General features: G+C 42.1%; 1 protein-coding gene and 1 long non-coding RNA gene across 5 annotated transcripts in view; one reads left to right on the forward strand and one right to left on the reverse strand.

The window, feature by feature from the left end:
- The window catches only part of LOC122438398, a 64,993-nt gene that overhangs the window by 20,972 nt on the left and 28,136 nt on the right, over positions 1-15,885 (forward strand). The window contains exon 4 of one of the 2 annotated variants that reach the window (XR_006268540.1): positions 322-583. This is a non-coding gene — a long non-coding RNA (uncharacterized LOC122438398). Of the gene's footprint in view, positions 1-321; positions 584-15,885 lie in introns of those variants that run through there. The other variant, XR_006268539.1, reaches the window with a different exon arrangement.
- NPSR1 (neuropeptide S receptor 1) overlaps positions 868-15,885 on the reverse strand; it is a 146,820-nt gene continuing 131,802 nt past the window's right edge. For 2 of the 3 annotated variants that reach the window (XM_043463225.1, XM_043463227.1), the window contains 3 exons: positions 6,997-7,083; positions 2,129-2,309; positions 868-1,071 (listed from right to left, as the gene is read on the reverse strand). In XM_043463225.1, the coding sequence (XP_043319160.1) occupies positions 981-1,071; positions 2,129-2,309; positions 6,997-7,083 (359 nt within the window). In that variant the 3' untranslated portion in view covers positions 868-980. Of the gene's footprint in view, positions 1,072-1,235; positions 1,303-2,128; positions 2,310-6,996; positions 7,084-15,885 lie in introns of those variants that run through there. The other variant, XM_043463226.1, reaches the window with a different exon arrangement.

Here is a 15,885-nt window from a genome sequence, read left to right on the forward strand (position 1 = left end):
GAGCGCTTCCCAGCCAAGGTGTTAGATAGACAATGGCTAAAATGTGCAAAAATGATAAAGATATTACAGAAACATCATGCCTGGAAAAGCCACAGGCATTCAGCTCCCAACTATTTAGAGAGAAGTGTCCCTGAGGTATGAGACATGGAGCCCAGAGTGGAGGTATGAGGAGCCCAGAGGTATGAGACATGGCCTAAATGTGGAATGCAAAGGGAGGAGCCTTCAGAGGGTCAGAAAGACATGTGTGAGCCCCAGGTGCCAACTCTCAGAGCCTGGAGGTCAGAACCCCATGACTTTTTGTGCTGTTTCTTTTCCTACCAGATAAAGTACCCCTCAATTTCGATTTTGCTCTGGAGAGCCAGCACTTGTGTTCTTTCTGCAAATCATCTGTCGATACAATGGGACTGTGAGGTTGGCTGCTGCCAACACATCCATCTGCCAACCATGGCCATCTGCAGAGGAGACGCAAAGCCTCAATGCCTGGAAATGAATTTATTATTTGTTGGCATTTCAAGGACAAACATCTCTTTGGCCACAGCTACTGAAACTTGAATCCAAAAATGGGAGGAAAATCTAGGCTCAGGTAAGCCTTTTATTTACTTTTTAAATTGTAATTATAAGAACATGCACAAACATGCTTTTTTAGTCAATTCCCTCTGCTTGCCCAAGCCTGGGCCCCGAGCCAGCAATGTCTCTGTCCGTTGATTCTGGTGCTGACCAGTGAGAAGGGCAGCTGGGAATGGTAGGGAAAGAAAGGGTATTTTTCCTGGCTGGTATGAGTAGTTTGTAACTTCCTATTGGCCAATACTTGCTGAGGCAGGTGACACATACTCTTTCGGATGTTTGCCTTGCGCATCCCCCAAGTGATGAAAGGTGCAGGGCAGAGAAGTTGGCTCAAGCTTTATACACAGGCCCAAGGTGCTAATGGGAACCCAGGAGAGTTGATGGGGCTCAGCCCAGTGCTACCACTGCCCCATGACCTACATGAATTCTGGCTTGGACAGAACCTGCATCTCATGCTTCTCAGTTCTCTCCCGACATGTCATTCTGGAATCCCGTGATCTTTGCTCCCTAAAGAAAGAACAAAGAGGAAAAATCATGCGTCCTGAATAATTTAACTGTTAGGAGCTAGCACTTGTGGAGAACTTATTAAGGATCAGGCGTTGTGCTAAGCACTTTTAACGTAATAGCCCTCGTTATACTTCCCCGCCACTCACAGCCCTCCTTCCTACTGATCAGTACCAGAGCCCAGTGACAGGGACATCACTGGCCAAGATGTAGGCACTGCTACTGCTATTAACCCTTTTTTACATGTGAAGAAATGGAGGTTTATGGAAGTTAAATAACTTTCCCTAGGTCACACGTAGCTATGAATCAACAATGGCAGCATCAAACCCAAGCCTGCCACCATTCTGCAATTCTATCATGGAGACAAGAGGAAATGGGAGGGCAGCGAGGGGCTGACGGGTGAGAGGCCAGAGGCAAGGCAGGTGAGGGATGGTAGCCATTCTAACATATCAATGATGTTTAGGATCACTGAGAAATGCTACCTTCCACCCATAATTCTAGAAGGACTTGAAAGGTCTTGTCAACTGATGGAAGAGAGATTCAATGGAGGGCATCAAACCCAAGCCTGAAACAATTCTACTATGATTCCATCTCCTCTGGATTTTTCCACCTACTCCCTGTAGCTTGTGCAGTAAAACAGCTGAAAAACAGCAGACTGAGTCATTGTGGGAGGGATCTAATTTCAGCTCTGTAACTAATTATTCATATAATCTCAATAGCATCACTTAACCTGTGAGCCTTAATTTATCTGTAAAATGATAATTCTTTGTGTTCTGCTATCTCCATGGCATTGTATTGAGGCAACTCATGTGGAGAAGCTTTGAACTAAAATAAGGATCTTCTATATGTGACTCGATTAGGATGATTGCTATAGGAGGTGATGTGGTATAGGGGAAAGCATGAGCCATGGCTGGGGGGGCCTGGATTTGAATCTGTCACACTAGTGGAAACTTTTTGACTCTCAGTTTCTCATCTATAACCCGCCAGGGAGCTCTAGCATGAGGAAGACAAAGGTTGGAGGTGAGTGCAGTGGGCTTCCCCATGTCTGAATGCCCATTACCTGCAGGGGAAGCATATGGAGTTGCTGAAAACACAGTAGATGAGGGGGTTGATGGCACTATTCAAGGCAGGCAGGTTCTGAATGATCACAGAGGCGTAGAAACGCTCCTTAGTGTTTGGAAGGAGGCTGAAATTGTCCAAAATGTCAAAGAGGAAGTAGGGACTCCAACAGCAGATGAAAGCTGGAGAGAAGAGAACCATTAGCACTGTAGCAGCCCACAGCCCAGGGAGCCCTCTGTGTTGGCCCTGAGTGGAGCTTTAATGAGGAAATTCCTTAGCACCTGGGATCTCAGAAATATTTAGAACAGTTGTGTGTGTTCATATTAATGTCATGTTTACTTAAACACACACACACACACACACTCACACACACATCTACACTTATATACATTACATCCCACCGACACATTTCTAAAATTGAGTAAATTTGCTGGAGCTTCTCTATCTGTAAAGGAAACTACTATAGTGATCCTTGAAAGGCTGGGAGCTGTTCAGCATGGCCTTAGCCTCTCATTCTACACAGTGTGAAAGAAAATTCAGAAAATCCCTTTGGAGACTCTATGGTAAAAGACAGAACAGGGAGCACTTCATAGTGACTCCTGTTTGGGGATAGGTGAGGGGCAGGGGTGATATCTAATGTTTCAAAACATAGCCTGGCTAAGTCACAAGATTCTCAATTTTATTTTCCATTTCCAAGTCAGCCTCTCCAGGCAACACCCACACTATATACCCCTTACCAAGTCCATTAGTGTGCGTGAGACCCTGATTCTGCTTGGATCCAAATCCTCAGAGGAAGGAGATGAGAAATGGAGACCCAGAGTGTGATGGCCAATTTTATGTGCCACCTTGACTAGGTCATAGGATGCCCAGATTTTTTTGTTAATCAGTACTTCTGATTATTTCTGTGTTCTCAGAGTATTTCTGAATGAGATTAACATTTGAATTTGTAGATTAAGAAAAGTAAATTATCCTCCTCAATGTGGGTGGGCAGTGATCTAGCCATAGGTTTGAATACAATAAAAAGAGTGAGTGAGAGAGGAGTGACTCTGTTTGCTTGACTGTCTTCTGGCTAAGACTTTGATCCTCTTTGGCCTTCATGCTTTGACTCAGACTGAGACGACACCGTTAGCTCTCCTGGATCTGGAGATCTGGGGACTTTTCAGCTTCACAGTCAAATGAGCCAATTGTTTACAATAAATATCTTTACATATATATATATATGTATATATATATATATATGTAATTTCCCTGGAGAACGCAGATTAATACCACAGAGATAAACCTTCTTGGGGTTGACTGGAACCCACACGTGCTCTCTCTTACTTTCTCGCCCCATCCTCTCCAGTCTCTTTCTTCCCTTTCTCAGTCATAGGATTTTTCCTCAGGGAAGTCAGGCTTCCTTTGCCATCTGACTGCAGCAATCAGCTTGTTGCCATAACTCTTTGACTGACCCTTTTTTTTTTTTTTTCCCTCCTTGACCTTGACAATCTGTTAAAAGGGAACAGTTCTAACACAAAGACCACTGAACATTCTGGGTTCTGGTGGTAAAGCCTGGCATTGGCGCAGATAGTGGTTCTGGGGCATGGAGGGGCAAAGCTTCTGTTTGGGGGAATTTTGAAAATGCGAGCGTATATATTTGTGTGTATTGGTTCTGGTTTTCCTAGGGATACCTGTCCTCCTGCATCATGCAGCCAGTCCCATCCATGTCCCATACATCCTTCAAATGCCCATTTGGACATTTATGGAGCAGAGAATCTGTTTATAATGACCCCAGTCTAGAAACCTGATTCTATTTTATATATGACCACAATATTTTAAATAAATGCTGAGTTTTCCAGAAGTCCAATTCCCTTGCAAATAGAGGAAAGATTACTTTGTTTAATTTGGAACTTTAGGAGGATTTGTTCACCTGCTGGGAAAATAAAATCACTGTCAGCAACACTGCTTTATTTTTTATGTCTCCATGAAAACACACCTGCATTGGTTTCCATTTGTAATTATTATTACTTCATTATTCTACTAAGGACTGTATCCAAGTATTTATATATTGAAATCTGTATTATCTTATTATAAATTATTTTCTTCCTAGTCTCCCTTTATGTTGCACATTAACCTTTTAAGAATTACGTTAGGTACATAGATTTTTGTATACATTTCATTTCAGAATGGTAAAGGGGCATTACAAAATATTTGTTATAGGAAGGGGCATTTTGGTCTGATTGGATTGTTGACATGGCTGACCTCTTTGTGGACTTTCTTGCTCTCTGACTAAAGGGAATCCAGTGCCTATGTTTATGGCTCCTGATTATAAAAGGCTGTACTGGCTCTGAAACACATATATAAGTTATGCTTCCTGACTCAACATCCAGGGAATGTGTATCATGCTCCTGATTGTCTGGGAAAGCAAGATAATCTCTGATCTACTTTAGAAGCTTCTGGGGAAAGGATTTTGAGCCCCAGTGGGTGGTACATGCTCTATCCCCAGGTCTGCCTGCAGTGTTGTTTTGTGATTGTATTCTCCTGGCTAAGTCACACGGCATGTGGTCTGTTTGGCATTTTGCGGATGCATTTTAGAAAGGTGAGATGGACAACTCTAGAGACTTAATGTACCAGCGGAGCTAACATGAGAGCTGCACTCCCAGAGCTCCTAAGAGCCACAGATGGGTGGGGAGGGGTAGTATTTTGAGTTAGCTAAAAAAGGAAATGGCACAAATCTTTTCCTTCATGCATATCCCCATTTGTTCTTTCAACAGATATTAATTAAGCACAGTGTGCATGGACCCTATAAGCCCTTGGTGATAATGTAAGGAAAACAAAAGCGAAAGTCATTGCTCATGGGGATTTTGCCAGCAGGAGAGATAGACAATAAACAGATCAATATATATCCTATACTGTCAAGTGGAAGTAGAAATACAAAGAAAAAATAAGGTAGGGTAAAGACTATAGGAGAGACATTTACGACTTGCCAAGAAGGCCTTTCTGAAGAGGTGGTGTTGTTGGAAAGCAAGATGATATTAAGCCATGGCATGGATAAGCCATGCCACCATCTGAAGGCAGGGCATTTCAGGTGGGAAATATTGCAAGGTATGAACAAATTGACATTTGAAGAAACAGCAAGAAAACCAGTGTGACTGTTATATATAGAATGGGCAAGGAAGAGAGCAGGGGCATGGGTCTGAATACTTGGCTGGAGATCACTGTGTAAGACATGGGAAAAAGTAAGATTTTATTCCAACGTAATGGGAATCCATAGGTGAGTTTGCAGGGTAGTGATAGAGTCTGATTAACATTTTTAAAAAGATCACATTATCTGCTTTGCAGAGAAGGATTAAGAGAAGATCAGTTGCAGTTCCAGTGTTCTGATGGGAGAACACTGGAGAAGTTGGTGGGAGCTTAGATCAAGGAAATAATTGTATAGATGCTGAAAACTGGTTGAATTTGAGATCTCTTTTGCAGGTAAAGCTTCTGTGCCTTACTGATAGACTAGATATGTGGCGTGGAAGAGAAATAGAATAATGACAGACAGATGACCCTTAGGTTTTTGGTGTGGATGAAAGATGAAGTCATTTACTAAACTTGGGAACACAGGAGGACGAATAAACTTGCAGGAGATAAGAAAGCATGCTGAGACTTCTGGTTTTTCATGTTGAGTATGCTAAGCTTATCATAAATAAAAATTTCAAGTAGAATTATAAAAAAATTTCAAGTAGAAATCATAGATATAATTTCTAAGCAAAGGAAGTGTTCCAAAGAAGGACTGAGCAACTGTTGTTTAGAAATCAACTAAGGACTGAGTATTGACATCTTGCATTTTGTTGGCTGTGGTTACCTTGATAAGTATGCCTTTACTAGAGTAATAGGAAAGAAAGCTCATAGAAATAGGCTCCAGAGAATGAGAGATGAAAAAGGGAGGCAGTCTGCTTGAAAGGAGAGTGTTAAAGAAGAGGGTCTGTTACTGGGGAGTTTATAGAGGGAACTGTTACATATGTGTATGTGCATATGATCCAGGCAAGGGGGATACCTGTGGGGGAGAGGAGATGATTGCGGGAAGAGAATTCTCGAGTTAGCAGGGAGGAATGGGATACAGAGCTCAAGTGCATTTTGGATTAAGGAGCAGAGACAGTTTATCCATAGTAATAGGAGAAAAGGCAGAGATGCAGGTAGGTCCATGGATATGAAGGCAGGTGAATGAGGAAGTTCTATTCTGACAAGAGTGTTTTCCTTGTGAAATAAGAATCAGGGCCATTAACTGAGGGGACGAAATGGGGAGGAAGTTTTGAAGGTTTGGGAATGACAAAGAATATAAGACCAATCTGACATATATTAGGTGCTCTAGAAATACCTTTTTTTCTTGGGTCTTAAGAGTAGAGAGACCAAAAAAACAAAAGGAAAGGGAAAATGACAGGAGCGAGCAGGGAAGATAAGGCATCCATTAGGGAAGAATTTATGGTGACCTTGAAATTAAATATCCAGAAGAAATGGAATGCCACTTCTGTCTTCCTTGGTTGTTGAACTTCAGCTCTGGGGAGTGTATGCCTTCAGAAAAGCAACTGGGTCAACTAGATGATGGTGAGCATCCGCTTCAGCTAGTGATGTCTTACTTAGATATTTTCTCCACACTATCCACCCCATGGCTGTGTTGGACAACAATATTAATAAAGATAGATATAGGTAACCAAATGTTGGCCTGTGCGGGAGCTACAGAGACACTGGTAAGCTCCACACACACATTCCTTTCTAATCGGGAAAAGGCAGACGTTCCCACAGACACATTTTTTCCCTGTGTGCACTTCGTGTCCCCAGGGCCCAGGTACAAATTTGTTTTTGGAATGCCCACAGTTTTACAACACAAGGAGGGATGTTGCTTACCGAGAATGATGACAACACTATACTTGATGGCCTTGACCTTTGCCTTTGAGATGAGCCCTCGGTTGTAACTGGTGCACAGTTTTCCATCTGCAGATGCAAAAAGTGAACCATAAAGTGAAGTGCTGCTTCTGCCAATAGGAACATTGTAGGTTAGACCCACAGTTGTCATGGGACCACCTACATCCTCTTCACCTATGCCAAGGAGGAACCCCCCTGCCCCCGCCCTGCCCTTTGACATATTCAGAGTAAATGGCCTGGATGCTAGAAACTGCTCACTTTGCAGCTTAATGTAAAATGCAAATGCATTGGGACATCCAGACTCTCAAGAGACTTGGCTGGATGCCCTGAATCAACTGAATCTGGAATGAGCCACATGACCACAGGGGGTGATGCCGAGACATTGGTCTTGTCCCTTCAGCAACCTAGGACAAAGCCGTTTTCCTAGAAATCTTACCCCAAATGAACTTACTCATCTAACTCAGAAATTCCACTCTCAACAAAAGCTCAAGCCAGAGATATAATAAAACCTGTTCCAAATAAGAGCCTGGTTATAACTTTAATCTTATGTGGGTTGTTTGATACTAAACATGGGAGGATTAAATTTAAGAATCCACTAGAATGTAAGCTCGATGGAGACAGAAACTTTGTTTTCCTCACTCCTGTATCCTCTAAACTAGTGAATGATTAATATTTATTGAATGAATTAATATAAGCCCGTCTCTAGTCAAGGAGTGGTAGTGAAACAAATAACTGATTAGGGTGGGCAGAATTCAGCGCAGTAGTTCTTAGTAGAAGAAGTAGTTAAATGGCACATTTGGGAATGGTGGCACTTAACACAGAGTGCCTTGAAGCTGTGGGAGAGTTTTTACTATCATGGCTTCTACCAGCCCTCATGGTGCCTTTGTAAAAACTGGGAAAAGATGCCCTCCCTTTGGACATAAGCAGACCCTCAATGAGGGGGAGGCATGGACAGAAGGCCAGCCCCACACACCCTCTGCTGAGTGCCACTGATGAAGGCTCAAGGGACAAAACCTTAGTGGTGGCCGAGGTCAGAGACCCACCCACGGCACACCTAAGTCATATGAGGTAGGACTACCCTAGAGCCCAAATACCATGTTCACTGGCCCTCACTACACCTACAGATGTCACATTTGAAATGTATTTAAATCCTCATAGAAACTGGTGTGAAATTTACCTTTGCGCTATTTATTCTACCCTGTCTGCAATCCAGTCCAGCCCAACCCACCAAGAGATAAGGACTGAACTAAATAGGCTAAAATAGAGTTCCTCTTCTCTGGGAACTTTCAATCCAGCAGGAAAGATCATTCAGCATGAGGTTGGGCGAGATGAGAGAGACTAAAACCAAAAAACAAGTATGAAAGAAGAAGGAAGCCATTCCCCCACTGTAATGCAGAGGGTGGCCACAAGGCAGAGGCAGAAATTCCCAAGGCCAAGCTGGGGGTGGGGGCGTAGGATTGGGAAAGATGCCTGAAGCAGAGGGGAAGTCCTCAGCCAAGATGGGGAAATGAGAAAATGTAGGAAGTGTTAGAATCTTGGTGAGTCATTTTGCTTGGCTGGAGCCTGAAAGGACGCTGGTTTGAGGGTGGGGAGAAGGACTGAGGCCAAAGTGGGAAGACCTTGAATGTCTCCCTGAGAAGTTTGGGCTGAATTTCTGAGGCAGCTGCAAGTCATCGAAGCTTCTGTCTGTTTTCACAGTTTGAATGCTTACTCATTGGAGAAGACAAGCTGTTAGCAGGAATAATAGGAATAAGGGGCTTTTTCTGTGAAGTGAACTGAAATGCTATATTTAATTATATAATTGATTTTTATTTCTTGATGTCTACCCTGTAAGACCACTTTTAGGCACTATTAGGGCCTTCAGATTGTTCCGTGCATTTCACAGAACCACAAAATTTCAGTGGTGTAAGGGAGAAAATGCTTCAGGAGTGTTTACGGCAGTGGTTTTTATGTGGGGAAATATTGCCCCCGGGGTTATGACTGGACACATTTTTGATTGTCACAATGGTTGGGGTGGGTGTTCCAGGCATCTAGTAGACAGAGACCAGGAATGCTGCTAAATATCCTTCAATGCACAGGACTGCTGCTGCTGCTGCTGCTAAGTCGCTTCGGTCATGTCCGACTCTGTGAGACCCCATAGACGGCAGCCCACCAGGCTCCGCCGTCCCTGGGATTCTCCAGGCAAGAACACTGGAGTGGGTTGCCATTTCCTTCTCCAATGCATGAAAGCGAGAAGTGAAAGTTAAGTCGCTCAGTCGTATCCCACTGTTAGTGACCGCATGGACTGCAACCTACCAGGCTCCTCCGTCCATGGAATTTTCCAGGCAAGAGTACTGGAGTGGGTTGCCATTGCCTTCTCCGATGCACAGGACAGTCCCCCACAAAAGAAGAATTATCTAGTTCAAAACACTGACAGTGCCAAGGTTGAAGCCCTGATTTCCAAAGTAGTGTCTTGGGAAGGATACAGACTTCAAAATCAAACCTGAATACACACTCCAGCTCCACAACTAACTAGTGGTGTCATCTCATGCAAATTGCCTACTATTCCCAGCCTCAGTTTCCCACTTTCAAAAATGAAGCATAAAACACCTAATTCACAGAGTTGTCTTGAAGATTAAAATAAAATAATGTACTCAAGGTGCCAAGCCCCATAGCGAGAATGTTAATTTCTTTATTAGTTGGGATGAATGAGATTTTAACAGTATTTCAGGAGGAATGAGCTGCCTTTATGGAATTGAACAGAAGATCATTTGTTGTTGTTTGTAAATTTGTTGTTGTTGTTTAGTCGCTCTGTCATATCCAACTCTTCTGTGACCCCATGGATTGTAGCCCACCAGTCTCCTCTGTCCATGGGATTCTCCAGGCAAGAATACTGGAAAGGGTTGCCAAATCCTTCTCCAGGGGATCTTCCCAACCCAGGGATCTTCCCAAGCCTCTTGCTTGATAGGCGGATTCTTTACCTCTGAATCACCTGGAAAGACTCATTACTATATTTAGATAGGCTACTGTTCAGTATTATCTGTATATAGAATTTATATACATCAGATAATTATCAGGACGGGATTATAGCCATGGGGGCAAGTAAAAATGACAGCAGATCAAATGGTATCTTTTCAAAGTATCTCCATTTGCTGGTGTAACAGCTGGTTCCTAAATGGCATGGCTCTGAAGACTTAGTTTTTCAGAAAAGTTTTTGAGAATGACATTTGTGCTCTAAAATCTGTTTAAAATGGAAACTTGCAGTACTTTCCACAGGGCAACTGGGTGACAATATAATCAACTCTTACCATTCCATCTCCCAATGAGATCAGTGAAAAGCATCTTTAATCTAACCACTCTAGGAAATGCAAAACCTCCAGCTCCTGAAGATGGCTCTTCAAAGTGAGCTGAGCTGCAAAATCCCAGTAATTCTCCTTTATTGGGAGATAAAAGGATTATTTCCCCTCAGGCCTTGGGGCTGAACAGGAGTGAAAAGCAGTTAAATTCAGCTGTCACTGTGCATTAATAGGGGGTAGCCTAGAGGCAGTGAGTGGATTAGATATTGGACTGGAAGCAGGATGCTGCCTTGGGCTGTCTTAGTTCAAGGATGTATCCGAAGTGGCCAGTTGCTGCTCCTTTTCTTCCCCATGCTTCATGCCACTTGCAGAGCCACTGGGAACTTTTTTTCTTTTTTTTTTTTTTTTGTTGTGGGCTGAGCCTCTGAACGGAGAACAACTGATGTCCTGAGATTTTAAATGAAGTCTTGTCTGGTTGGGGCTGGGGTTAGGCATATGTGGACCTACAAGAGTCTGGGTGATTTGTTTGTTAACAAGGAAGTCTACCTAATAATATTTTAAAATCATTTTTTCATATGTTGGTACTTCATGTATTTCAGATTAATTTTAAAAATTGAACATTTTAACAGTTATGCCTGAGTTCTAAAAATTTTGAACTTAAAATTTATTTTTAATTTCTGATCATTGATGACCTCTTTATGAATATAACCTTAATATGAACTATTTTTAGCACATTATGTCTCATCTACTTAGCTCAGGACTTTGGCCACCTCCACTTCCTTTCCTTGTGTGTGTTTTCTTTTTTAAAAACAGAAGGTCATAGACATAAGGAAGTATGACCTAACTCACCTAACTTACAGCCTTGTGTATTCCTCAGCTCCTCAGTTCAGGTGGAACCAGGAACCCTGGCAAACCCAAAATAATTGTGGCAGACAGGTTAGCTATCCACCAAATTCTTTCCTTTGCCCCCGAGGCTCACAGAGAGATATTTCCCAGCCTCCTTTTCAGCAGGGGGTGTTCATTTCAGTTCACTCACTCAGTCGTGTCCAACTCTTTGTAACCCCATGGACTGCATGTTCATCAAACTCATGTCCATCAAGTCGGTGATGCCATCCAACCATCTCATCCTCTGTCATCCCCTTCTCCTCCTGCCTTCAGTCTTTCCCAGCATCAGGGTCTTTTCTAATGAGTCAGCTCTTCGCATCAGGTGGCCAAAGTATTGGAGCTTCAGCTCAGCATCAGTCTTTCCAATGAATCTTCAGGACAGATTTCCTTTAGGATTAACTGGTTGGATCTCCTTGCAGTCCAAGGGACTCTCAAGAGTCTTCTCCAACACCACAGTTCAAAAGCATCAATTCTTCGGCGCTCAGCTTTCTTTATGATCCGACTCTCACATCCATACATGACCACTGGAAAAACTATGGATTTGACTAGATGGACCTTTGTTGACAAAGTAATGTCTCTGCTTTTTCATATGCTGTCTAGGTTGGTCATAGCTTTTCTTCCAAGGAGCAAGCGTCTTTTAATTTCATGGCTGCAGTCACTGTCCACATGATTTTGGAGCCCAAGAAAATAAAATCTGTCACTGTTTCCATTGTTTCCCCATCTATTTGCCATGAAGTGATGGGACCGGATGCCATGATCTTAGTTTTCTTTTCAGCAGCGGGTAGTCATGTGATTAAGTTCTGCCTATAGGAACATGGTGAGAACTCAGGCCTGGCTCAGATAAACTCCCTGAGTAATCCTTCATGCTGTCTTCCCTTATCCCCTATCTGCTGGATAGTGATGCTAAGTCATACCTTAGTAGCCATTTGTTAAAGAGTGGCAGCATCTTCATCTACTTGAGTTTCTGAATGACTGTGTGTCTTTCCCTTTGACCTTTACTGTCAATTGGACTTTAACTGAACAAGAAACAAATTTCTATTTTGTTAAGGTTATTATATTTGAGGGTTTCTCTGATATAGCTGCTAGTGCTTTCTTAACTAAAGCAGAGATTGAAGCTTCACATGTAGTGCTGTCATAATGCAAACCGACAGCATGCAGCATTGGCCTATAGGCAGGGAGCAGGTAGTGAGGAGACTGATAGGGAAAGCTGGGACAGTAGAGATGCACTGGATAGAAGTGTTATAAAGGGAAGGCAGGTTGTATGCTTATTGAAACTGGACCCCCAGGGAGAGTACAAAGGTGGTGTATAGAGTTAGGATCCTCTATACCAGAGAAAAAGAACATATATATCTTATCGGTATATATATCCATGTATATGTGGAAATTTATTATAGAAATTGACTCATGCAGTTATGGAGGCTAAGTTCCATAATCTGCTGTCTGCAGACTGGGGAACCAAGAGGTCTGATGGTCTAATTCAGCCCAAATCCAAAAACATGAAAACCAGGAGAGTTGATGACGTACATCTAAGTCAAAACGCTGAAGAATCAGGCAACCAATAGTGTAAATCTTTGTCCTAGTCTGAGGTCCCAAGAAGAGAGTACGACAAGATGGATGTCCCAGCTTGAGCAAATTTGCCCTTCCTTTGCTTTTAGTTCTGTTCTGGCCCTCAGTGGATTAGATGATTCTCACTGTCACTGGTGAGGCCTGTCTTCTTTACTTAGTGTGCAGATTCAAATACTTCCAGGAATGCCCTCTAGACACACTTAGAAATAATGTTTTACCAGCTATCTGGCTAGCACAATCAAGTTGACACAGAAAATTAACTATCACAGTTGGTAAACAGAATGTTAATAGTGTGTGTTGATTGCCACCAGCTGTGTTTAGCAAAGTATTAGAAAAAAAGAGATGAACTCAGACAAGAGTTGGTTGGAGTATGAACAAAAATGAAGGAAGTTAGGGAAAGTTCTAGAATTTGGAAACCTTTAAAAATTTTTAATGTATTTTTTCGCTCTGCTGGGTCTTCACTGCTATACTTGGGCTTTTTCTAGTGGCTTGAAGTAGAGGATACTCTGGTTGTGGTGCCTGGGCTTCGCATTGCAGTGGCTTCTCTTATAGCAGAGCATGGTCTCTAGGGCGCTGGGCGTCAGTAGTTGCAGCACGTGGGCTCAATAGTTGTGGCCTCTGTACTTCAGAGCACGGGCTCAATAGTTGTGGCCTCTGTACTTCAGAGCACGGGCTCAATAGTTGTGGCACACAGGGTTAGCTGCCACATGGCATGTGGGATCTTCCTGGACCAGAGATCAAACCCATGTCATGGATTCTTTACCACTGAGCCACCAAGGAAGCTCCTTAAAATCTGGAATCTTATAGAGTTGCATGGCTTGGTTGTTTCTGGTCTTCATAGCACCAGCTACATACTTTGTATGGCCCAATGCAAATTGAAAATGCAAACGGACTACTAAAGCAAATGTGTATACGTTCTGACTGTGCACATCTTTTGCCAATGAAGCCAGTATCCAAATTCAGTTGTAACAGAAGTTGACACACAGCAATGACCCATTCAGAATCATTCCTGAGAGGAAAGGCAGACTAAGGATGTGGCCTCCCACCTATTGTTTCAGATGACCTCAAGCTAGCTTCTATTCTAGGGGACTGAATGAGGAAGCAAAGAAACTAGTCAGACCTGAGAATTATTTTCAGAAAGACTGTTTGGATATGGTTGCTGGTGAAGCTGACTGGAAGCAAATAAGTCAGAAGTCTACTAAGATTTTTAGGAATGATATTGCTAGATAATCCATGAGGTTTATATCTTTGTTAATACTTAGAAATACCAGATTTTAAAACTTTACCAGTCCTGTAAGTGACAAATTGTACCTAGTTGAAGTTTAAATGTATACTTTCCTCATGTATCAGTGAGGTTGAGAACCTTGTTTTTGGCCATTTCTCTTTTCCCTCTTATAAAATGTGCTTGTGTCTTCCTCATTTTTCTTCTATTTATCTTTTTAAAAAATATTTTTATTGATTCTTAAGAATTCTTCATACATTCTAGATACTAATCTTTTCCTAGATAATGTATTGCAAATAGCTTCTCCCACTTTTTGGCTTGACTTTTAAATATAAATAGAGTCAAATTTATTTATCACTTTTTTGGTTTAATGCATCTTGTCTCTTGTTTAAGAAATCCTTTCTTATTCCAATGTCATAAAGATAACATCCTTCATTGTCTTTAAAAAAATTTTAAAGTCTTACATTTCCCAACTAAGTTTCTAATTTCCCTGGAATTTAATTATGCCTATGAATTGAGGTGAAGATCCAATTAATTTATTACCCTATGATCTTCTGACATATATCAAGTGCTTATATTATATGTGTGAGTCTCTTTGGGAGCTGTTTTTTTTTTTCTTTTCCTATTGAATTGTGTCTATATCACACTCTATTAGTCACTCTGACTTTATGATAAATCAGTGTTTATACATTAAACCTTTACTATCTTGGGGCTTTTCTTGTAGCTCAGTCAGTAAAGAATCTGCCTGCAGTGCAGGAGACCTGGGTTTGATCCCTGGGTTGGGAAGATCTCCTGGAGAAGGAAATGGCAACCCACTCCAGTATCCTTGCCTGGAAAATCTCATGGACAGAGGAGCTTGGTGGGCTGCAGTCCATGGGGTTGCAAATAGTCGGGCAAAACTGAGCGACTAACACTTTTACTACCTTGTTGTAATTCTCCAGGACTGTCTTCCTGGGTTTTCTTGACTCTTGAAATTTCCATATATGTTTTTGAATTGGCTTATCAAGCTTAAGAAAACATCCCATTTGAATTTTGATTGTAACTGTATCAATCTGTGAATCATTTGAGGAGAATTGACATCTTTATAGTACTGAATCTTGCTATCCACAAACATGCTGTATATATGTTTCATTTATTTTATATCTGTATTTTTTTTTCACATGGAAAAGGAAATGGCAACCCACTCCAGTATTCTTGGGAAATCCTATGGACAGAGGAGCCTGGTAGGCTTTAGTACATAGGAGTTGCAACAGTCGGACCTGACTTAGTGACTAAACAACTTTTTTTTTCATAAAGTTCCTTATGCTTTTTGTTGAAGGTAGTTGTTTGCAGAAAACCCATTTCACTCTCATGTACTGATAAAGAAAAGTACTTAATGGGCTTATTTTAAGTTTATTTAGCTGGAAGTGATCAGGATTTTCAGAGAAGGCAATGGCACCCCACTCCAGTACTCTTGCCTTGAAAATCCCATGGACGGAGGAGCCTGGTAGGCTGCAGTCCATGGGGTCGCAAAGAGTCGGACACGACTGAACTACTTCACTTTCACTTTTCCCTTTCATGCATTGGAGAAGGAAATGGCAACCCACTCCAGTGTTCTTGCCTGGAGAATCCCAGGGACGGCGGAGCCTGGTGGGCTGCCGTCTGTGGGGTCGCACAGAGTCGGACACAACTGAAGCAACTTAGCAGCAGCAGCAGCAGCAGATCAGGACTTCAACTCAATTGCTCCTAATCAGAAACTTTTTTCTTCAGCTTGTTCTGCCCCATTTAATTGGAAACATGTACTTTGGCTATAGCATGGATCACATCATAACTTCCAAGTCATATTGGCCAGATGCAGTTATATCCAGATATGTTACACTTTGTCCATTTTATGGGTGCACCTCTTCCATCTCCTGCCCCCAGGCAGTAAATGTTCTGTTTTAT

This window comes from Cervus canadensis, chromosome 3 (assembly GCF_019320065.1).
Source record: "Cervus canadensis isolate Bull #8, Minnesota chromosome 3, ASM1932006v1, whole genome shotgun sequence".
NCBI lineage: Eukaryota > Metazoa > Chordata > Mammalia > Artiodactyla > Cervidae > Cervus > Cervus canadensis.